General features: G+C 59.6%; 1 protein-coding gene across 5 annotated transcripts; it reads right to left on the minus strand.

Annotated features, from left to right (window-relative positions):
- Nucleotides 1-7937: 7937 nt before the first annotated feature.
- Nucleotides 7938-20208, minus strand: ARHGEF37 (Rho guanine nucleotide exchange factor 37). 5 transcript variants are annotated; one of them, XM_040647121.2, is made up of 13 exons: nucleotides 19927-20208; nucleotides 17095-17309; nucleotides 16558-16681; nucleotides 16318-16465; nucleotides 15361-15560; nucleotides 14382-14512; nucleotides 13768-13872; nucleotides 12840-12950; nucleotides 11836-12165; nucleotides 11535-11663; nucleotides 10844-11039; nucleotides 10251-10423; nucleotides 7938-9918 (listed from the first exon to the last, which is right to left on the minus strand). In XM_040647121.2, exons 2-13 carry the CDS (start codon nucleotides 17296-17298, stop codon nucleotides 9709-9711), a joined length of 2061 nt encoding a protein of 686 aa, XP_040503055.1. In that variant the 5' UTR covers nucleotides 17299-17309; nucleotides 19927-20208; the 3' UTR covers nucleotides 7938-9708. The 5 variants fall into 5 exon arrangements, with proteins under 5 accessions (XP_040503055.1, XP_040503057.1, XP_040503056.1 ...); XM_040647123.2 differs by lacking the exon at nucleotides 19927-20208 and adding an exon at nucleotides 19587-19653; XM_040647122.2 differs by lacking the exon at nucleotides 19927-20208 and adding an exon at nucleotides 18987-19653.
- Between the last annotated feature and the right edge of the window lie 2840 nt (nucleotides 20209-23048).

The following is a 23048-nucleotide window of genomic DNA, read 5'->3' on the forward strand; positions in this document are numbered from 1 at the left end:
GGGGGACGGCACCGCGCCGCCCCGCCGGGGGGACCCGCAGAGCCGCGGCCGCGCGTGGGGCAGCGCTGCGCCGGGAGGTTCTGAGCGGCACCGCCCGCGGGGCGCGTCCCGGGGGGCTGCGGGAGAGCGGGGCCGCGGGGTGGGGGTCCCGGGCGGGAGAGCTGCTCCGGGGGACAGAAAGCGGGCGGTAGAGAGAGGCGGAAGGTTTTCGGGCCGCCTTCGTCTCAGCAGTGTGCCTACAGCGAGCATCTCGATGTCACGTGTATCGTTTTCTGTCTCGGGTTTTGAGGCATACGCACGCTAAAAGCCCTGTTAGAAATAATTGATGACGGGATGAAAATCTCACGAATGTTCTATTTGCTTACCCGTTGCAATTACACGGGAAGAAGCAGGGCTCCCTGCTGCAGCCTGAATTAGCTGCTGCCCAATCAGCGAGTGGCAGCACCTGCAGCTCTTGGGGCTGCAGCCTCCAGTCCCATCAGAGGGCTCGGTGCCGGACATCTGCGTGCCCAACTGCTGATGTGGCAAGGCCATGAGGTGGGGAGGGATGTGCTGTGTTCTGATGGCTGTGCTGAGGGTCCCTTCCCCCAGCAGCCAAGCCTTGCTGCCCATCAGCATTCTCTCCTTGCTCTTTGCAGACCCTTTGGCGGCGGCAGCATTGGGTTTCCCTGCACCCCAAACTCTGCGCCAACAGATGTCACAGGTGGCACTAGGTTGGTGAGAGCTGGGACGTGGGGTTCTGCTGCTGGGATGGAAGAAGTGAGAGAGAAGCTGCCAAAGCTCTTCCCCATGCGGTGCTGCTTTAGTACTGATTACTGTTAAGAAGCACTGCAACCAAAGGCACTTTTCATGCTGCCTCACCGCAGTAAAATTTCCCTCCCCCAGGAGCTCCGTGCCCCAGAGTGCTTCTTGCAGCCCAGATCACTGCATATGGCAGGAGTGACCGGGGCAGGAAATGGCTCTGGGACCCGGGTGGTTTCCTGCAGAGGAGGACTGTGCTGCTGGGTTCCTGCAGTGCAGCCCCAATGCCCCTTTGCATGCAGTACAGGGAGAGGTGCGCCGCCAGCAGCGGTGTTTGCCTCGCTGGGGGAGAAGTGGGGCTGGAGGGCCTCACATTGAATGTGGGCTTACAAGAAGAATCTGTTGAATGACAAGTGAGGTTCTCCTTCATGTATCTCGTGATTTCCTTTATACGAGCTGCGCTCAAATGGGAAGTAACCATCTATGGGAATCATTTGTAAAAGGCTCGAAACTCCAGCCTACATAGCCCTGAGTTTCAGAAACACCTCTCCCAGCTGGGCATGCGAGCACCCAAGGAGCAGAGCAAAGCCAAGCACAGCCCACACCGCCCAACCGCTCCTCTGCACAGGGCTCCGTTTGGCTGCAAAACTGGGCAAGGCCAGCTGGGGACAGGCCCTGGTGCCAGGAGGTGAGTGGAGGACAGCGCGGGTGGAGCGCAACGGGGACGCCTTGCAGAGGGGACGTGCTGCTGGCTGTGCCCCTGGGGTCCAATGGGATCCTGGGGGACGAAGTACAGCTGTTGACGTGGCTGCGTGGTGGTGCTTGGATGCTCCCTCTGCTCCTGCCTGCTCTGGGCTTTTGCACAGCCCCAGCACTTCTCTGTGCTGGTTGTTGCTTTTCCCCTATAGAATGGAGAGCCCCCAGGGGTCGGCAAAGGAGGACAAGATGTCTCTCTGCTTTGTTCTGCCTCCTCAGAAGTCGATCAGGTGGGGATGGAGCGTGTCCTGCCCAGGTGGTGTGAAGAGGATGCAGCGCTCGCTGCGTGCACGCTCCCTTCTCTGGTTCTTTGCAGAGCAACGTGCAGTTTCACTATCAATTGGTTGTGACTTCCCTCTAAATCAGAACCTGAGTTTTGCAAGCAGGAGGGCTGGCAGAGCTCAAGGCCCGCTGGTTCTTCTAACTGAAGACGTGTTGGCCACGGTTTGCAGCTCTCAGCCCTCTGCCAGGGCAGATAGGCCCTCCTCCAACCGCTGCCCTCCAGCCCCAGCCCCGAAGGAGCCAACGTCCCCAAGCAATGACGCTCTCTGTCCCGTGATACGGCCAGCCGTGCCTGACAAGCTGGTTTTTGCTCTCTCCACCCCTCATAATCTCAGGCACCAGAAATTTCCTGACGTTCCTCAAAGAGGGGCAGGCAGCTGAGGCCGTTGCAAGAGGAGGAGTCCCGCAAGCCTTCCCTCTATGGGGCTGAGCGTGCTGACCCCAACCCCGCTCCCACGCCAGCGTCAGCCCCGGGGATAACAGAGCCTAGGTAAAGTATAACAAGGAGAAGCTTGCACATGCCCTTTGGGAGGGCGAGCCGTGTCATTAGGGCAGCGGTCAGGGGGGGACGCGGGCTGTGTGCCCTCGGACTGCCAAAGGCCAACGCGGGACGCGGAGCGGAGCCAATGAGCGGCGCCAGGGCCGGAGCCACCCCGCGCCCCCGCCCGCCTTCGTGCTCGGGTTTCAGCCGCTGTGTTTGCGGATGGGGAGATGCTTTAAGGGCTGAGCGGCGCGGGGCGGGAGGCAGCGGTGAGTGGAGTCCTCCTGGTTACAGCACGGGGTTCCCCGGGAGCTCGCCAACCCCACGCGATGGCGTGTTCTCCTTGTCACCTCCGTGGGTGATGGGCTGACGGTTGGACTAGAAGATCTTCGTGTTTTCTCCAACCTGAGTGATTCTGTGATACATTAAATGAAGCACCGCGGGACTGTCCCCTGGGCTCCCGGCTGTGCTGGTGGCCCCGTGTGGCACTGAGCATCCCTGCTGGGCTCCTCTCCTCAGGATCCACTGCTCTTCCACCACAGCGATGCTGCACCGTGCCACAAACCCCCGGGTGGAATGGACATCACAGCTGCCCCAGGGCTCGGCGTGCTGCAGCTCTTAGCCCACAGCAGAGACAGGGATGGAGCTGCTCCAGCATAGGCTCTGCTGGTCCAGCCTGCTTTTGCAGCCTGCTCTTCTCCAAAGCTGCATCCCTGAAGATGCTGAAGTCAGGCTGTTATTGCAGAGGAAACCTGTGGAGAGAGACACGTGGGGTTTGAGGATTAGCTGCTGAAACAGATGGGAATTTCCCGGAGCAAGGAGCTGAGGAGGGCAGGGAGGGCTCCTATACAGCGGGGCTGCTGCCAGCCACGTGGGCTGTGTGAGGACCCCGGGATGCCCACTGCCTCCCCACAGCGCTGCTGCTGACTCACATCTCCGCGGGGAGCGGCACACGGCAGCTGTGCGCCCACCCCCTGCACTGCGCACCAGAGCTGGGCACCGGCATGCTGCAGGGCTGGCAGCCCGTCCTGTTTGGGGACGGTGTCTCCGTGGGGTCCCAGAAGCACTGTCTCTCATAGAGGCTGCTCCTTGCACACTGCTTTGTGCCCCGATGCCGCCTGGTGCATCTCCCACAAGCAGTTCGTGCAGCACTGGCACCGGGAGGCTGTCTGCCTGCAGGGCCCGACGGGAGCTGTGCCGTATGCTCCGTGTCCCTCCTGCTTACTCTCTCCCTCCAGCTCTTGCACTGCACTTGCAGCATGTGTCATATCCCATTGATGTCACCCGCCGTCCCCTGCCTCGTCCCTGCCTGCAGGGCTGCCTGTGCCAGTGGCTGCAATAAGGGCACCCTGGGGCTCCGCATCCCCCTGTGTTGGTCCCAGGGCATAGGCAATGCCAGCTGGGGGCTGAGCCCCGCAGCCAGGCCTGAACACTGCAAGCAGCGGTTCTGCACATAGCAACAGAGAGAATGCAGCACGATCACAGCTCACGCTCCTTCCTGCCGCTTGGAAGTGTCTAGAGAGCTGAAAAAGCTGCAAGACGTTCTTGCTGCCATCCTTCTCCCTGCTAGCTTCTTCATGCTCTGGCTGTGTTTTGAGCCCCCTTTCTGGGGGGGCACAGCACTTCCCCAGACCAATGGATACCGATTTGGCGTGATGAGGGCTGCAGACATCCCGCAGCATGCTGCCCGCCGCGCAGGGCTGGCTGACTCATCGCCATGCAGCATGCAATTACAAAGGCAAGTGCAGGCCCCTACTGCTTTGCACAGGTATCTGTGTCAGCCGGGGCTATTTCCATCTCTCCCGTGCACTCTCGGCTCATTAGGAGGGGAAGGAACACAGCCACAGAGCTCACCTGCCTGCCACAGGACTGGGCATAATATTCCAGTGAGCAGAGAGCCAGAAGGGGAATTACAACCGAGTGACACAATGGGGGGAGGAGGCAGCAGGGTGCATTGCCCACACATCCCACATACTCACAGCTGCACACGCAGACCGAGCAGGGGTGTGGAGGTGCACCGTGGTGCAGAGCACCATTGCCATGAACTCAGAGGTTCCTGGCCGGAATCCAAGCGAGGGCTGCAGCCTTCCATCTGCAAGCACCGTTTGCTACAGGGGTTTAGCAACCGGGGCTGTCACAACTGCAGCAGCTGCAGAACCCTCGGCCATGAGTGGGAGCAGCTCTGCCGTTGCGTCACTGCTTTGTGCAGTGTAGCACAGGGGATGGAATGCCCGGCTGCAGTGTGAGGCAGCGTGTGCTGAGCAAAGCAGTGCCCCATCCTGTTCTCATACAAGTGCACTTCTCGTGTGTACTTGTTATTTTCTAACTATTTGGTAATGTTCATTTCATTTACTGCACGCATAAGTGAGCAAATATGACATATACAAATGTCGGGAAGTAATTCAGTTTGTTAAGCTTCTTCATTAAAAGAACTCTGTATTATTAAAGTATCTACACTGTCATGGGCTGGTATCCCATTAGCAACCTTAATAAGAAATGCTGTTTATCCATTCAGAAACAGATCTCTGGGGCATGCATTTGGCAGCGTGCGTTGAGTCAGTGGTGGCAACCGGCAGCATCTCTGTGTGCCTGGTCACAGGACAGCGTTTCCCACCCTGAGCTCATGACCAGGCCAAAAACTTCACCTGCAGGCTGTCCCTGGACATCTGCTCTCTCCTCTTGTCTTGCTGGCCCTGTCCTGTGTATGGCATTGTCTCCCCAGGCCCAGCCCCATGTTGGCTGCACATCAGGGGCTGTAGGGGAGCACAGCTGGCTCCCACCTCCATGTGTCCCCACGTGTCTATGTCATGTATCACAGGTTCCACGTCCCCACGTCCCCACACCACCGCCGCATTCCCTGCCCTGGGTGCCCGCTGCTCCCTTGGCAGGGCTGTGCAGGGGCAGGAGCCACTCCAGGGCTCCTTTCAAGCTCCATTTCTCCCCAGATTTCCCAGACCAGCTTTATTTGCAGGGGAGAGCCCTGCCATCGGCTACATTTGAATGCTGCTTCTCCCAGGCAGAACGCAGCCGCGTCTGGGGCAAAACAAAACCGGCATTCATGGGCGGTCATTTAAATTCCCAGCAGCTGTTCTGTGCCCGCGCTCCCACTGCTCACAGACACATGGCGTGGGCTGTGCCCTGGGCAGCAGACGAGCGGGTCTCTGGGCGCACCCAGCAGCAGCAGCAGCCCTGGAGATGACTTTGGATTTGGTGTGCCCGGCTTTGGTGAAGCAGCCATGAGGATGGGAGCGGAGAGCAGAGCGCAGGCCTGGCTGAGGGGTCCTGGCGCTGCTCTGCACCATGCATCCCACAGCCTGGAGCCCTCCCGAGGGGTGCCGGGAGTGCCGTCAGTAATGCGAGCAGCTGTACTCCTTACAGGATGCAGGGATCCAGCAGTTACCTGCATAGCGTTGCCTTGGGTTTGGTGGCTGGCACTCAGCTCCCAGCTGCTTAAACACAAACCTGGGCACGGCACGTGTCTTACTGGCTGTAGAGAAGTTTCTTCTCTCTCAGCCGATTGTTTCCAGGTTCAGCATATCCCACTGGTGCTGGAGGCTAGCGTTGCAGTTATCCTCAAAACACAGAAAACGGACCCCATTTATTTTTCTTTCCTTCTCTTATTCGCAAGACCAAACACCCAAAACCAAGGCAGTCAGTACAAGCTGCAAATAGATCTCATGTACCCTGGGATATAAGCCAGGGGAACAACAACTGTTGCACTGCTCCCACCCGGTGCAGCACAGCGCCTGCAGGTCCTTTTGCTGGGATGGGGGAGCAGAAGAGACCCTGAGTACATCCCCAGGCTGCTCGGGGATCCCTCCGGGCACGCACTGAGGTGAGTGCAGAACGTGGCCAGCCCTGAGCTATTCCTATCACGTCCCATCTGGAGACAGAAATCTGCCTGCTGGCTTTACAATTAAAATTGAAATGATTTGATTATGGGGCTTCATTAGCAAAAACAAACAGCAGGCAGCTTTCCTCCCCCCGCCCTTCACCCATCCCTTCCTCCCCGGGGTGTGTTTAGGTGAATTCCAGCTGGGATGCTGAGCACACAAAGGTGGTTTTTTGCCGGCAGCATGCACCTATAGTTAGGAGCTGCTCAGATGCACAGAACCTGGGGGATCTGGGATGCCCTTGCAGTCCTGGGTACCGCCGTGCCAACCGTGAGTGGCCACCCACAGGTGCAGCAGGAGCCCTCGGGATATGGGTTTAGGCCATTTGTCACTGTGGGCAGCTGTCACCAAAGCCAGCAGCCTGTGCCCTGCACACACACCCCCCGCCACGCGCGCTGCCTTCACCTCAGGTGCTCTCGGGAAAGCCCCGCGGAGCTCAGCACACCCGCCAGCAGGGTCACCTTGGGGAGGGGACAGCCTGCAGGGCTTTGCCTTGGGCTGCTGCCAGGGGGGGAGGTACAGGAGGGGAGAGAAGGATGCATTGCCCCAGGACCTCCGCCTGGGGCTGCGTGCTGCAGGGACACAGTAGGGATATGGGGAGTGGTGGGGGGGCACCCGGCTATCCGTGGGGGGGTAGTGGCAGTATGGACTGCTCCAGCTGACTCATGTCACGTCAGGGGCAGGCTGGCATCGTGGTGGCACAAAGCCTCCCCCCACCCATGGCATTTGGCTGAGCTGCAGCACAGGGAGGAGGCAGGGGCAGCGTGGGCTATAGGGTTACAGCACGGAGAGCGCAGGGTGAGCTGTAAGGCAACACTCCATCACCCAGAGCCGGGCACTGGGCACAGGGCTCCATGATGCCAGGCTGTACCCAGCCTTCCCCCACTCACCACATGCCATCTCTGCAGAACAGTGGAGCTAAGGGCTGCAATGCTCTCTGCTCTGATGCTGTTGTGCCTGAGACAGGGCTGATCCTGCAGTCTTGCAGCCTTCCCGCAGGAAGGAGGGCAGCAGAGTCATCCCTGTGCCTGGGCAGCACTGGCAGCATTGCACGTCCTACCCAAACTGGCCTTCTGGATCAAGGGTTTAACTTTATCAGCGGCTGGAAGAATGTGACACCTTTTCCCTGGGGCAAAGTATCTCTATTGCCTGGCATTTCCTGCAGATCCCTGCACCAATCCCACACCTGGCTCCTTCGGCATTTCCCAGCACAGAGGGACACAGACCGCCCTCCTGCAGGAAGGACAGAGCTGAGATCTGTGTCCCCTCGAGGGGACGTTCCCCCTGCAGGCAGCACAGTCCCGCCCAGCCTTGCCAGCCCTCAGCCCTGGAGAGCCATCCTCAGCAGCTAGGCCCAGAGCAGGAGCACAGTGATTGATTATCTCTGTTAAGGCTGCGAGTGGTTTGAAGTGGCTCCAAAGCCATCGGTCCACCTTGGCAGTGGGGCAGCCCAGTGTTCCCTGCACAGCAGAGGCTGATGTTGCGGCGTGCAGCATCTCTCAGCATCCCCAGGGCCATCTGAAGAGGGGAACAGGGGGAAAAATGGGGTGTGCAGCCCCAGCCCAGCTGCATGGCTGGGTTTCTGCATCCACAGCAGCTGGAGCTGTGCTATGGGGCTGCAAGAAGGGAAGGGTGCATTGTGGCTGTGCTCTGGAGCTGAGCTGGGCACCGTGTGAGCCAGCAGCTCATCTGGCAGCGCTGTGACAGCGGGGACATCGGCAGCAGCCAGCGGCTGGCTGGAGGGGTGGGGGGAAGGCAGTAATGACGGCCCGTGTCTGCAAAGGTAGCAGAGCATGAAAGCAATTTCACACTTTATTAAACAATTCAGGTGCTGGCTGTGCAAGACGGGAGCAAGCGGTGCCGCTCATGCCTGTGCTCCTATCTCCCAGCCCTGTGGCCACCATCTGCGGGGCTCAGCCCCCCCAGCAGCGCAGCACTGCGGGTACCTTGGGTCCTGGGATCCTGCTGCACGAGCTGCTCTGCACCCAGCCCTGTGTTCCCTGCCCACCACAGCCCTGCCACGCATTGCGTCCCTGGGACGGACCCAGGTTTGGGAACCCAGGCTTGGGGTTTGCATGGATGCTGTTCTTCCCTCGGCGATGCCGGCCGTGCCTCGGTCACTGTGCGCCTCACACACAAACAAGCCGGCCCGGGGCCAGCAGGTCAGATCTGATCCTCGTTGTCGCACCCTCTGGGTGGACACCATCCAAATGCCAGCACGTCCAGGATATGAATCAGCTCCGGCTCAGTGCCAGTGCCGAGTCCCTTGCTGGCCAGTGGCAGGCTGTGGGCAGCAGTGCCACCCGGCTCTACTGCCACCGGAGCCCTGCGCACGGTGAGACCCCAGGCCGGTGAGCGGCTGCCCCACACACAGCCCTGCTGCCGCGCTGCTGCTCTGGGCGACGCCTGACCTTGAGGTGGGCACCTGGCCAGGAGCCGCCCCCCGGGCACAGGCATGTTCCACCAGCCTGGCCAGAGCGTTCCTCTCGGGAGAGCGTGTCCTTGCCGAGCTATTTAGAGGCACGCTTGTGCCCTTTATTCTTCCTCGTGGTTAGGCTGGAAGGGACCCGCGCCCTGCGCTGACCCCGAGGGAGCAGCCGGAGCCTCGGGGCAGCAGCGCTGCGACCGGCTGGGGCGACACAACGGGAGAAGTGAGGGATGTCGGTGCCCCGTGTCCTCACACCGCGTAACAGCGCACGTCCCGGGGACAGCATCTGCAGGGAACGTCCACGGGCGCCGAAGTTCGACACGATGCGACCGAGAACGGAGGATCCCGGAGGAGCCGCGGGCGGGAGGAGCAGCGCTGCGGCGTTGCGCGGTGCGGTGCTGCGCTGAGCTGTGCCGGGACAGCTCCGCCACCTCGCGGCCGCGCAGCCCCACGCGTGGGCACAGAGCCGGGCACGGCCACGGCCGCACGGGCGTCTCGTGCTGTCACAGCCAGGAGCCGCGGGGGCACACAGAGCGCTTCTCGTGCCTCGGCAGCGCCACACCGCAGTGCAGGGGCCAGAAGCGGGGCTCGGTGGCCGAGAGGTGACAGAGCGCTGGCCTTGGGGACAGCCCAATGCCCAGATGCCGCTGGGACGTGTGGGTGGGCACAGGGGAGCGTCACCCCACCCGTTTTGTGGAGAGCACGTCTCCAAGAGACACGTGCCAGGCTGGAGCGCCGTTCGCAGCACTGCAGCCTTTGCAGCTCAGACCTGATTTACTCAGGGACAGTTCTCTCGCCACCACTACAGGCACTTTTCTCACCGATACAAATCCCTGCCGAGCTGCAGCCACACGTCACTCCGTCCCAAGCCTTCTCTCCGTGCTGCCCAGCAAGAAGCAAACACACACGGACGTGGCACCCTCGCACCTTCCTGCCCTTGTGCACAGCAGCACAAAGCACATCTCCCCACCTCCAACCGTGCACCCGCAGCCCCTGGGCCACATTCTGCTGCTTCCCCAGCCCAGGGCCGTGCAGACACTCCCTCAGCAATGAGCTCATCGGGTGCCAAGCAGACAGCTCTCCTCCGTGTGCAGCACGAAGCCTTCTGCTGCTGCGCCCGGTGCTGCTCACACGGGCAGACTCCAGCCCACGGGCTCCTGCACGGGGACTGTCAGCAGGTAGCTGGAGGGCACGTAGCCCCGCTGCCCGTTCACCTCCACCAGGCTCCACTCGGTGCTGCCCTTCTTGTCATGCGGCTCCAACACCACCACGGGCTGCCCTGCCTGCAGGCTGAGCTCCTGAGGGCTGCGTGCCGTGAAGGAGAAGCCAGCAACCACCTGTGAGGGCAGGAGAGGAGGAAGGACTTAGCAAGAGACAGAGCCAGGAAGCAAAGGGACATGCGTGGCAGGGTAGGACCTAGAGGGGACATCGAGGACATTGATGTAGGGACATGGAGACCCCCAGTGCACAATTCCCTTGCTCTGTCCACCCCAGGTCCCAGCAAGGCAAACCTCAGCCTCACCCAGGTGTCTGAGACACTCCTGCAGGGCACACAGCTGCACATGAATAGTTGTCCGTGCGCTGGAAAAACAGGTCTGTGTCCCTGTCCACAAGCATGGAGCTATCAGGGTCACTAGGAACAGCCTGGATTGTCCCCCCCCCTTCTCACCTGGAAAGCTGGGGTGAATGTGGCCACCTGGGGTTTAGGAGCTTCAGGTGACACATAGGAATGTCGCCTTCTCTCTGTGCCACTCTCCAGGGCTGGCATCTGCATCTTGGGCTGCTGGCTTGGTCCCAGGCTATAGGGCTGGAGTTTGGCAGCAGGCACAAAGCCTCGGGGACCTGGAGGACATGCACACACACGTCATGGGGTCCCAACACCAACAGGACGGGTTGGAGGAGAAGGGAGGGGAACTTGGCTGTTGGCTGGCACAGCACAGGAGCCCCACTCAAATGTGTCCATCACTAGAGTACATCCAGAGCAAAATCCCAAATAATGGATTTCAAGACACTTCTGTGTGGACAGGACTTTCCTTTCCCAGCCTTGACACTTCACAAGAGCTCTTTTGGGGAACAGATGGGGAACCCCAAGATCTACAGCCAGTGGCTACAGGTGTAGCTGGCAAAGCACAGGTGGGTTTGGGCTGAGCCAACCCTGGAAGGGAGGGCCCAGGAGACAACGGCTCACTGTTTCATCCAAGCCGAGGAAGTGGTTTGGGTTTGGTTTCTGACCATGGTGCCTCCCTGCAATGCTAACAATACCTCCAGCATCCACCAGCCATCTGCCCGTGTTGCCTTTAGTATCCACACTTTGCAGCAGAGCCACAATCTGCCCCCTTTGCAAGGTCAGGTCCATGTCTTTGCTGCCACTGACGTTGCTTGTCACTTGGTAAAGTTTGTCTGGGCCGTGTTTGCTCACAAGGGAAAGGACCTTCCGCTCCTCAGCAGGGTTCAGGGGCTGGAGGGGAACGAGAGACACAGGAGCACTTGGTCAGACACAGGAGACTGAGGCCCTCTGTGAGCATGTGCTATCATCATGTGGTCACATTCCAGTGGGTGCTTAGAGAAACCTCTCCACGCTATCTGCTCTTCCTCACAGTTTGGAGACCAGTGTTCAGAACCAGAAAAGCTCCAGCCCTGGTTATTCCCAGACAGCCTCTTCTGGAGCAGCGCTGTGGCTGCGTGGATCCCCTGTGCTGCTGTGTGAGCCAACCTCCCCCCGACATCCTGCACCACGAGGTCTCAGACACAGCTCCTCCTCGCTGTCAGCCATTCCCTTGGCACAGCTGCCCAGGGAGGTGGTGCAGTCACCATCCCTGGAGGTGTCTAAGAACCGTGGAGATGTGGCACCAAGTGACATGGTCAGTGGGCACGGTGGGGATGGGTTGGTGGTTGGACCTGGTGATCTTAGTGGTCTTTTCCAACCATAATGACTCTGATTTCCAGCTCCTACCTGCAGCAGAGGGCTCGGCGTGACGGTCTCAAACGCCTGGATGAAGGTACGGAGCTGGACGCCTGACTGCTGCAGGGTGTCCTCCACCATCCTCCAGAAAGCGGGCAGCAGCATGTGGCCATGAGGCATCTGTGAAGACAGACCCTGAGGTCAGTTTGGGATGCAGCCAGCTCACCAGAGCTGCCATAGGTCCTGCCCCGAGCCCGCAGCCCCCCAGCCCCGCTAGAAGGGGAGATGGACGGACCCAGCCGAAGCAGGCAGGCCTGGACAAGCACAGGGACACCCACCCTCCCCCTCTCACCTGCTCTACTTCCTTTTTAGCCTCGTGCAGAACCTCTGTGGCCAAGTCCTGCTGCAGGACGCTGAAGGAGCCCAGGAGCTGTCCCAGGAGCTGCATGGCCACCTGGTTGAAGCGCGGGAGCTCAGCCACAAGCAGGGCATTGATGGCCAGGTAGGTGTTCATGGCCGCTTCCTCATCATATGTCACGCTGCCCGTCTCGCTCTTCCTCTCCTGAATCTCCTCGTAGTCCAGCAGCTTGTCCAGGCGCTTCTTGACCAGCTGCTGTGGCCCCACCAGCATCTCTGCCAGTCTGCAGAGGGGCTTCCAGACCAGCCTGTCCAGCCGGCGCCTCTGTGGGATGACAAAACCCAAATCTCCATGGGAACCCCACTGGACAGAACTGCTGTCTGCATGCAACACGGTCTTATGCATTAAAAAAGGCTTGGGGGCCTGATGGGGGTCTTGTGTGGAGTGGGGGCTCGTGTGGCACCCTTCCCTGAATGCACATGGGATGCCAACCAAAGCATACCCTTAGTAGAGCAGTCGTGTATACCGTGATTCAAGACTTGGGCTGCCCTAGCAGAAGACCAGATATGAGCACCCATGAGCACTGTCCCACGGGCTGGTGCAGTGCGTGTCCCAGCAGAGTGCCCTGGTTGGACAGAGGTCCTCAGCCCAGGATCCGAGTGCTTACCCCGTGTCCCACCCCATGCAGCACAGGCATGGGAAGGGCTGGTGCTCCCTATAGGGGAGCTGACATCCAGTCTGGGGATCTGTCTGCCCTGCCACACTCTGCACTGCTTGGAAGCTCACCCTGGCCATGCTTACAGTGAGTGGGGCTGATGGCAGACACCATCTACGGAATGCTGATGGGCTCCCAAAGCTGAATGTTGATAAGGATGCTCCCTGCACCGGGCTACTCTGAACCCCACTTTCTGTTTCCCCTGCCCTGGCAGCCCTAGCAGGAGGTGTGAGAGATGCTTGGCCCTCATCCCAAAGGAGCTCTGCAGAGAAGGAGCACTCACAAACTCCGGGAACACAGCACGGTGGAGGTGCTCTGCGAAGCGGCGGTACTGCTGGGCAGGGCCCTCCTCCATCTGCAGCTCACACCTGTGTGGGGTGGGCAGCAGGAATGCCTGCAAGGGAGAAAGCAACCAGGGCAGGTCTCTGGGAGCTGCCCGGCACCATGCAGTGTCCTGTAACTATCCCAGCAGCATGGGGGCTTCCCTCCATACACGTTCTGCACACAAACACAAGGGTGAGAAGGAATTCCCTGCCACATCTCACTAGCACACAGACTGCTGTCTTTCCGTGTTCTCTTTTTATGCACTGTTTGGGCTACAAGGAGTCATTCTGTCCCCTTTTCCTTCAACTCACCCCAATGTGGGGAACCGTTCTTCAGTATTTTCGGGACAAGGTCTTTCCACCCTGACTTTGGTGCTCTCTGACCCCTCTGCCATTTCCTGAGATCTTCCTGACAGTCTTTTTGCCATCACTCACACTCTCATTTCCTTCAGACCGCCTGAAGGATCTCAACGAGAAAATTACAGCAATTACTGACTCAGGTCACTCAGAAGGGAAGTCTGCTGCCGTGCCTCATCTGGGGACATTTGTGCCTTATACCTGGTAAAGGAAGAGTTTCCAGCCTGAACAACACTGAGCGCTTCCAGCTATTTGATACTTTGAAATAATGATCAGTGTAAGGACTGACTTTTCTCAAATGACACCCAGCTCTGCTGGTGAAGCCTCAGCTTCGTTTCAGCCTCCTGTGGATGGAAGCAATCCTCTGAGGCTGTGAGGTCCCCAGCACAGCAACACATTTCAGCTGAGAAACACAAATCCCTGAGCACCTCCGGCTGCTGTTTGCAGAGGCCTTGGGGGTGTTCTGCAGCCCCCAGACTGGGTTCTGAGGCCTGGATGTGGCCAGCTGCCTGCATGCAGTCAGAGTTTTACCTCTAAGTGCTGCAGGTAGGATGCCACGTTCTCCTTCAGTGCAGTCACACTGGATGCCACGCTCTGGAATTTCTCTTCCAGCTCATCATACTCCTTGTCCTCTGTCTGCAAGGCAAGGGGCGGCTTGTGTCTGCCAGGCAGAGACGGGAGGGGGGGGGGGGAGAGGTGATGCCAACACGAGGTGCAGCCTGAAGCTGGAGCGGGGGGAGACCCTGAGGGGCTCCAGGAGTTTGATGAGGGCCACGATCCGGGGTGCTTGGGCACTACATGGGACATGGTGCTGGGGTGCTGGGGAAAACACCAGAGCTGCAAGCAGCACCCCATGTCACCGGGCGTGCATCCTTTTGCTGGGATGCTCTGAGGGTCTGAAGGGCTTCTGGAGGTCAAAATGTTCCCCTGTGATACTCATGAGGCAAGGAGGGAGGTCTGTGCCTGCACATCGGCTAGAATGGGGGCCAACAGCCACACTGGGTCACCCGGCAGGGGGACAGGGGCTTACATGACAGCACAGGCCGCTGGGTGTCAGCACCGGGCTCGGCTCTCCCCGTGTCGGTGCAGGAGGAGAGCCCCAGAAGCGGCCGAGGAGGGGCAGCAGGCAGTGGGTAGGCTCGCACCTTGGCCACGATGCCGGCCTCATGCATGAGGAGCCGGCTCAGCCGCGTGGTCTTCTTGGCGATGGAGTGGGTGTTGAGGCGGGCGAAGCGGTCCCGCAGCGTCAGCTGCTCAGCCTTGTTGTACTTGGTGGCTGCCTCAGGGAGACACGGGAAGGGGAGGAGAGATGCTGGTGAGAGGCCTGGTGTCCCCGAGCTGAGGGGCTGCTCGCACAGCTGCTCATCTGTACAGCGGGACCCTGAGGGTGCTTTGGCCTTCATTCGTAGGACAACAGTGCTCTGGGACCAGAAATCCTGCCTGCAGCCACCAGCAAACCAGATCTGGCTCCTGCGGATGTGTCCTGCCTGTTCTGTGCAGGCAGGCATGCCCCTATCACAGCCCTGCGGCCCAGCAGCCTTGCTGCATGGTGCTGGGGCAGCTGTAGGGATGCTGGTGTGACCAAGAGAACAACGTGGCTGCAGAAGCTTTATAGCAGCAGCCTGAGTGGTTGAAACAGGGAAAAAGCAAGGCGAGAACAGCAGCAAGGCTGGGGCAGATCAACAGGATAAGCACAACCCACATCAAAGAAGGGCAGCCCCAGGGAAACTACCGTGAAAACCAAAAAGCAGAGTGAGCTCGCATTTGTGGGGAGCTTGATTTCTCCTATCCCAAGGGCAGGATTGTTCCTTCAATTCCCCAGCCCAGGGAATGCAGATGGACCAGTTCTGCGCTTGCTCCTATGCCACCCTGCTCCTGCAGCTTGCCCAGAATGCAGCACCCTCCCCAAGCCAGGCACCACAGTGCCAGGAGCTGCTGGGACACAGCCCCAGCCTGCAACCTCACCTGGCAGGATGGCTGAAGGACAAGAGAAAGGGAGAGCTCTGAACTGACTTGAAGAGGAATCAATGCAACACCAACGGGACACAGCCAGGGTTGAACTGAGCCTCCCCAGACACCCGCTGCCTGTTCCATGCCCTCTGCCTGAAATGTGCCCCTGCTCACCCACTTCCCGGCGCCGTTTGTACTCGTTGATGTTGGCATTGACCTGCGTCATGGCACGCACGGCTGCAGCGAGGGCCTCGTGGGTGCTGGTGTTGGCAGGGGTGTTCTCCAGGATCTTGCCCAGCAGCAGTGGGTATTTGGTGACTCTCTGCACCGGCATCACCAGGAAGAAGCTGAGGTCCGAGGCGCTCGTGTGAGGCCTGATGGAGGGGGGAACTGCGTGAGGCTGGTGCCGAGGACAACCCTGATGCTTCTCTGAGCTTTTCTGCAAGCATTTTGGGGATAACCCAGCCCTTCTCCAGCACCAGGACAGCTTTGCTGCCTGGGATACAGAGGTGAGCTGTGCCCGGATTTCTGGCCATGAACCCCAGCTGTGCACCCCCAGGCAGTGCTCACCGGGGTGCTGTCCCCGCCAGCCCCAAAGGCAGTGCAAGGCCTGAGCAGGCACCTGGTGCTCCTGAACAGAACTGTGCTTGTCTGGCTGAGAGGTGCAGGACAGCCACCCCAGGCTGTGTGTGCAGGGCTCCCTCACATCAGCTGCACTCCAAGCAGGAGGAAATGCCAGTGGCTCGTAGTGTTTGTGACCATGCTGATGGGTCAGGAGGAGTCCTCCACGTCCACTGGGGCCAGCCCATCTCTCTGCTGACACTGGGGAATGCGTGTTCTCTGTGGCACAGCCCCTTTGGGTGACAGTGATGTGGGAGGGAGGAGCAGGCAGAAACCATGGGTGCCACCGCACCACAGGTTTGGGGTCCGCCATAAAAGATTCCCCAACTGTAGTGCTCCTTTGGCAGGTCCCAGAGGATGCAGGAGAGGCTGCCAGCAGCTACACCAGGCAGTGCTGTGAAGATGTGGCACTCAGCTAGGTGCCCGGGGCAGGTACCCATCCATGAAGGGGGCTTATTTAGAGAGGAGAAGGGCAAGGCCACTAGGGAGGGGGTGGCAGAGGGTACCTACACTGTCGCAGTCAGGGTGTCCATGATCTCCTCCTGCAGCCTGGGGTCCTTGCGATAGCTCTCCACCAGCAGGAGAGCGTGCTCATAGCTGGCACAGTAGATCTTGTAGACCATCTCCATCTCCTCCTTGAACTCCTGGAACAGAGTGCCTGGGGGAAGAGGGTCAGGCTGGAGGGGACAGTTCTCTTCCATGGGAAGGGGTCTCCTCCCCACATACAGTATGAGTTTGCTTTCCACTTACTGATGCTGAGCAGCTGCTCATGCTCCTGGGTAGCAGTGTCCTGAAGTCCCCTCAGGAACCGTCTGGAGACATGGAGGATGTCATCAATGTTAGAGAAGAGTCCTTCCAGGTCAAGACCAGGCAGCTGGAAGGAACACAGTTGCCCCAGAACAAGCCAAATAGATGAGATGGAGGTGGACCTGGCATTGTGGAGTCATCTGCACCCCATTGACACCAGTGTCCTTCCAGCAGCCTCACGTAACATTTGAGGAGCTGGAAACGCTCCATTTCAAGAGGCATTTGGAGATAAGACCTGGCTTTGTTCCCGAGCAGGACAAGGCCTTTCTAACATTACAGATGCAGAGTTAAAGCCTTCAGATGGCTGTACTGGCTAAGACATAATGTCTGCTCAACCCAGGACCGTGCCTGAGGGAGGCAGCTGGGGGGCTGGAAGGATCAGGGTGCAGGTAGTGGCCTCCCAGCTGTCCTCAGCACCGGCCCTGCTGGGATCTGGGAGCCCCACTGCTCCCAGCACATTCACCCTACAAGCCCCCTCACCTGCTTCTTCTGGAGGTGTGCCCGGATGTCGGACAGGCACAGCTGGAGGTTGTGCACATAGCTGGCTTCAGTGGTGATGAGCTCCTCCACAGCCAGCCGCTGGCTGTGCTCCATCCTCTCAGAGAGCATCACCTCCTCATAGATGTGTGCATCATGGTCAGCTGTGTCCTCAGCAAGAGGCTCTTCTGCGTGGGTACTTGCCATGTCAAGATGCTCTGCAAGGGTGAGTTTGGATCAGCCACAGGGACTGGTGGTCCAGCCCAGTGCCCACACTTGGTCCACCTATGCCAGGGGACAGGGAGCACTTCCATGGGCACATCTGTGGGATGCACACTTGTTCCAGGGGACAAGAAGACATCCACATCTACAAGCAAGGCTTTCCTACCGCTGATGAGGTCTGGGTGGATAGGGTGATACTCCAAAATCATAAAACCATAAAATGCTGAGAGCGAAAAGTAGGCTGGCTGTCAAGGGCAGGCACCCACGTGAGGCAGATGGGGACATGCTGAGCTGTTATGCCCAAATCCCAGCGGCCAGAGCAGCACCCCAACACCAGCTGTGTGCCCCCCCCCAAGAGGAGCACAGGGCTCCACCGCCTCCGTGCCCGCTCCAGCACTGCTCAGCCTGGCTGTCACTGCTCGGGCAGTGCCTGGCGTGCTGCCTTGCATTCAAGTGTCCTTTTCAAAGTACAAAGAGTGTTTATGTGACGCCTGAACAACAGGCATTTCTATGGGAGGGAGAGCTGATTTGCACATCGGGGGGAGAAGTGGGCGCAGGCGTGAGTGCCTGTGCCAGAGGCGCTGGGAGCCCCTGGTGCTCAGAGTGCTTTTTGCAGAAGCGCTGCTCCGGTTCCCTCCCTTCTTGTAGAGAGCACAAAATCTGGGAGCAGATTCACGGCATTTCCTTCCCAGGGAACATCCCCTGCCTACGTTGGTGCTGAGGAGAAAGGCGCAGCTCTCCAGGTGGCACAGACAGTGCTCTGCTTGGGCAGCGGGAGGCGGGAGGCCTTGGGACGCAGCCAGCCTGTGGCAGCCCGGCCTCCCGCACAGCTGCACGGCGCTGCTGCATGTTGGGGAGCGGGGGGCTGAGCCAGAGCCTCTGCTGGGGGCTGCTCCAGCACACACTGGGTGCTGCAGCAGTGAGAGTGCCCCTGCCTGGCAAATGCCCGCAGCTGCTCTGGAGGAGAGCTAGGCTTGGCAAGAACACAAATACATGCGCTAAGACAGCAGGCACGGCGCCTCTGCCTGCTTTAGAGGAGAACTCTGCCCTGCTAGCTGTCATCCCAACCCCCCATGTATCTGTGGCTGCCACAGGACACCGTTCTGCGCTCTGCTGGGTGCCTCGGAGGTCCCCAGACTGTGGGATGTACCCCAGAGACAAGCAGATGGTTGGGGCGGGGGCTGGAAGTGCTTCGAGCTCTGCGTGGCAGTGGGGCACGCAAATGCAGGGACCGAGGGGAAGGCAGGGCTCGGGGTGCTGCCCCGCTCTCTGGCCCCACCGCGCAGCGCAGCTCTGCCCCACTCCCATCTGGTTGCAGCTCAGGGGAACGAACTCTGAGTGCCACCGGTCCCCATGCCGATATGGGGACCCCCGTGACCCCACGCCCCGGGGAACGGCTCCCAGGCCGGGAAACCTCTTTGCGCCCCCATCTGAACCAGCGGAGAAACAACAAGATTAAAAAGAAGCCGTTCCGACAGCTCAGAACGAGGAGCAGGTTTGATTCCCCGGCTCTCCCCTCGGCCTGCCTACTGATCGGCGCTACGCTGATGCCGCGGAGCATCCCTGCAGGAGTGCTGCGCCCGGGGGAGGGCGGGGGCTGCTGGCCCCCAGCTCCCACCCCGCAGTCCCCCGGTGCCCGAGACCCCCCTGCCCGGGCCCGACCCCGCTCTTACCTGCAGGGCCGGCGCCGGGAGCCGCGGCCGCGCTGCCGCAGCGGAGGGAGGTCAATGACAGCGCTGCGGCGGGCCGAGGGTGGCACGGGAAGGAGGGGACGGCTCCCGGCGAGAGGGGACAGGACGGGGTCCGGCCGGGGCCCGCCCGCAGCGCCCGGGGGAGCGACGAGGAGGAGCCCGGCAGCGGGGGGGGTGCGGCGGCGGCGGCGGCGGCGGCTCCGCACCGCCCGCAGATGCCCCCCCCGAGCCTGATAGGAGAGGAGCGGCGGAGGGAGGGGGGGGGAGGGGGGGAGACCTCGCCTGCAGCCGGTGCCCGAACGCCAAGCCGAGTCAGCCCCGCAGCGGCTGCAGAGCTCCGCGCCCGGCTGCGGGTCCCCGGCTGCGGCTGGCTCAAGGCAGTGCGGAGCTCCCCGCTGCCGTATCACCCGGCGCTCCGCAGCTGTTTGTTTATGGCCTCGCTGCGGCTCCCGGCTGTGCGGGGCTGGAGTTGCCCGGCACGGCCCGCTGCGGCCCGTGGGGGCACCCGCTCTGCTGGGCTGCCCAGCTGCTCTGCCGCACAACGGGGTTCGGAGAAAGCAGAAATGAAAAATCCAAATCTACCCGACGAAGCGGTGCCACCGGGACTCGGGGACGTTGTGGTCTGCAGGCTTTTTTTCGCTTGTGAAGTACTTGCACCCTTGTAAACAAGCTATTGAGGCGGCGGCAGCTGATGCGCAGCCAACTCCCGCTGCCCCGAGAGAGTCCCATCCCATCCCATCCAACCACAGGGAGGTGACAGCCGCACCTGGATTTTTCCAGGCTGACACAGAGCATCCAGAAGCGGCACAGTGAAAGGACACACGTAGGGGCTTACAGAGGGCACACTGTGCAGACACGTGGCCATGCAGGGATGGGGCCATGAGCGCAAGCAACCCACACGGGCCGGCAGCAAAGGCTTTACCTGGCTCTGACCGCAGGGATGCAGATTTTCTTTCTCCCTCGCAGCAGCGACTCAAGCCTCACCCAGGTACATTCTGGAGCAGCAGAACGCCCGGCCGGGTGGCCTTGGGGACAGCATCTCAGCTGTGTCAGGAGCTTCCCAGGCCCATCCTTGGGCAGTCACACTCACCACCACATCCAACGAAGCCACGGAGGTACGTCACTGCCTTTGGCCCCCATCAGCACCCGGTGCCGTATCACACCATGGCCGGCAGCGCTCCCCTCCCAGCACGTCCCTTGCCCCAGCAGTCAGGGCAGTGGGGCAGCATTCCCGGCTGTCTGCTCCGCCCCACACGGGTCATGCTGTGGGTGTTCCCCCAGGCACGTTTTCAATTCCAACCAGTATTTTCGGATGCTTGAAAGTGCAGCTAGGGTGATTTCCTTGCAAGACCACTGTGCTGCCAAGTGATTTTCCCCAGTGTGAGCAGTTTCCTTCCTGCTGTGCCGCTGGCTCTGTTCTCCTATCCAGCCCCAAGCTGGAGCTGCACAGCTCCATGCAGACGTGCTGTCACCACTCCAGTGCTCACTGGGAGGCAGGAAGGCATGGGAGTGGGCTGGATGCCACTGCCAGGCTCTGGTTACAACGAAAAGCAAATAGGTGCATGCTGGTCTAGCACAGTTGTTTGTGTTTCCAGGTTTCAATAAGCCAGTCTAAAGGGCCCTGGTCCCTTCTCCACCCCGTTGGCACTGGCTGTTGTAGCCTCGTGGCCTCAGTCCCTGCAGACATGTGACCCAGCAGCATGGCACGGGGAGGCACCCAGAAGGGCGCAGCGCTGCGGGGGCGGCAGGGCAGGGCTGCCTCCTCCTGCTGAGCTCCCCGCTTTGTGCAACCTCAGTGCACGCCTGTTTTTGCTCACGGCTTCTGCAGGGCCACCCCCACTCACCACTGGCCCCACTTGCGCCCACAGCTGCAGCAGGAGCACCCAGCGGGGAGGGCAGCCCCCGACATCTCACCACAAACTGAACCACTCCTGGAGAGCTGTTTGCAGCTGATGGGCCGGAGCAGAGGGATTTTCCCAATTGCACAAAAGATTAAGGCTCAGGCAGCTCAGTTAGAAGCTAAAGCCGTCAGGGGGCTCTGTGGGAACGCAGCAGATGAGCTGTGCGTTAGTCAGGGCTTGCTCAGAGAGCAGGCACAACTTCCAGCCGTGCAAAGTGCAGTAGCTCTGGGTATGCCCAGTTGCAGCAGACAGGGATTCTTCTCAGAGCAGCATATTTGCACAGGAAAGCAGTGTTTCCTTTATTTAATCTTTTCCATTATTACCGTTCTTTGGATTTCTTTCCTGTCTTGAAAGGACTTCACGACCACACATTGCTATCAGCCCTTCGTGTTGGAAGTGAAAACACACAGAAACAAAACAACCGCTCCAGAATGCGGTGGCAGGTGTGTCCTAATCACTGAGCTTCCTCCCACACTGCACATCTGGGAAGTGGACTTTGCTTCAAGCACAGTTGCTCCTGCATGCTATGAAGCATGGGAATCCGAGCTAAGGTGCTCAGGCAAGGAGGCAAATGCCATAAAGTTAAAGATTTTCACAGGACTTCATATCTGAGCTGGTCATCAGCATAAGCACCACATGAAAAAGCACGTAGGTGTCATTCCATTTCTCTCTTCTCTTTCCAGTCCATACAACCTGTGCCTAAGTCCACCACGGAAGGGAAGCACGCCTGCTCACAGTAATTACTGTATGAGGGCCTTCCAACAGGCAGCAGTTGCTGCAGGAAGGAGCTGCAGGCTGTGCTGGGGGGCACCGCCTCCACCACGAGGCAGAGCAGAGGCTAAAAATAAAGAGATAGAATTTGATCCATGCAGAATAAATTAAGAGTCAGCTCTTTATTTCTAAAGGGGTTATTTATGGGCTGCAGGCTCACTTGCCTTTGGCTTAGCTGTGTCATGTATTCCTTCTCTGCTCTGTGTGGGGGTCTCTTTGGTGGCAATGGCAGAGCATCACTGTCACTGCTCTGACTGTGCATCACCTCCATGCCATCATCCCCGCAGCACATGTCCCTGTGCCTGGCGAAAGAAGCATGAGGTGGAGTAGCAGCTCAGACTGCTGCCCCTCACATTTCCTCCCAGGCTGTGGGCTTCACTCTTCATTCCCATGGGCTCTTCTTTCCCCACTGCAGTGAATCCAATGGGAAGAGCAGTCCTCCTAAGAAGAACATAGAATCATTGAGGTTGGAAAAGACAACTAAGATCATCAGGCGCAACCATTAGGATAGATCCACTTTGTGTAAGGAACATCAGCTCCTCTCACCCTCTCCAGGACTACAGCAGCTCACATCTCCTGTCCCACATTTACAGCCTGAGGCTTCATGTCTACCAGCCTCTGGGCCCTTCCCTCTCCCTTCCCCATCCTTGCTGCCTTGAATTGCTTTTCCTACCCTAAAACATCCAAGGCTGCTGACTCAGGGTCTTTTCTTTCTGGTGGCTGCTTCTTGTGCTGATGCCTCTGCTGGTGAAGGAGAACAGTTTAATGTCAGCCAGGTAGCAAATGGCTTATTTTGTAAGGGCCGTGGTTTGCAAGATCTCCCATCCCTGCCCATCAAGGTTGCACACACTGAGCTGCTTCTGGGTTCTGGTGCTCTGCAGCCATGGAGGATGTGTCTGCTTGCCTGTGCAGTTCCTGCAGCTGCCAGGTCACCAGGGAGCTGCCTCCTCCAGGCGCCCTCGAGCATCCAGGCACCCTGCTGCTCACACCTCACCCAGGGTGCAGTGGCTCTGCTGTGCAAGGTGAGGGCATGAGGAGCTCAGCAGAGGCACGTCTCCTCAAGATGCACCTTGTTTGGGTTTGGCTGCCTCTTTAGTCCCATTAGTATCTGCTGCCCTGGGCAGGTTCCTGCAGGAGCGGCTGCTCTGCAGGCATGGCAATAGCTGCTCCCTGCGCAGCACACATTGCAGGAGATAGCTACTCTTGCTCATTGGAGGAACAAAAGGTGGGAGGAAGGCAAGAGCAGCATTTGAAGCTGCCAATCCAGTTTGTGAGCAAGCTCTCCATTCGTTTTTCCACCGACGCAACTGGGAGTGTCTTTGATTTGATGGGACTTGTGTCTCCGCCACCAGTGAGCACAGCAGCTACCCTC

This window comes from Gallus gallus, chromosome 13 (genome assembly GCF_016699485.2).
Source record: "Gallus gallus isolate bGalGal1 chromosome 13, bGalGal1.mat.broiler.GRCg7b, whole genome shotgun sequence".
NCBI lineage: Eukaryota > Metazoa > Chordata > Aves > Galliformes > Phasianidae > Gallus > Gallus gallus.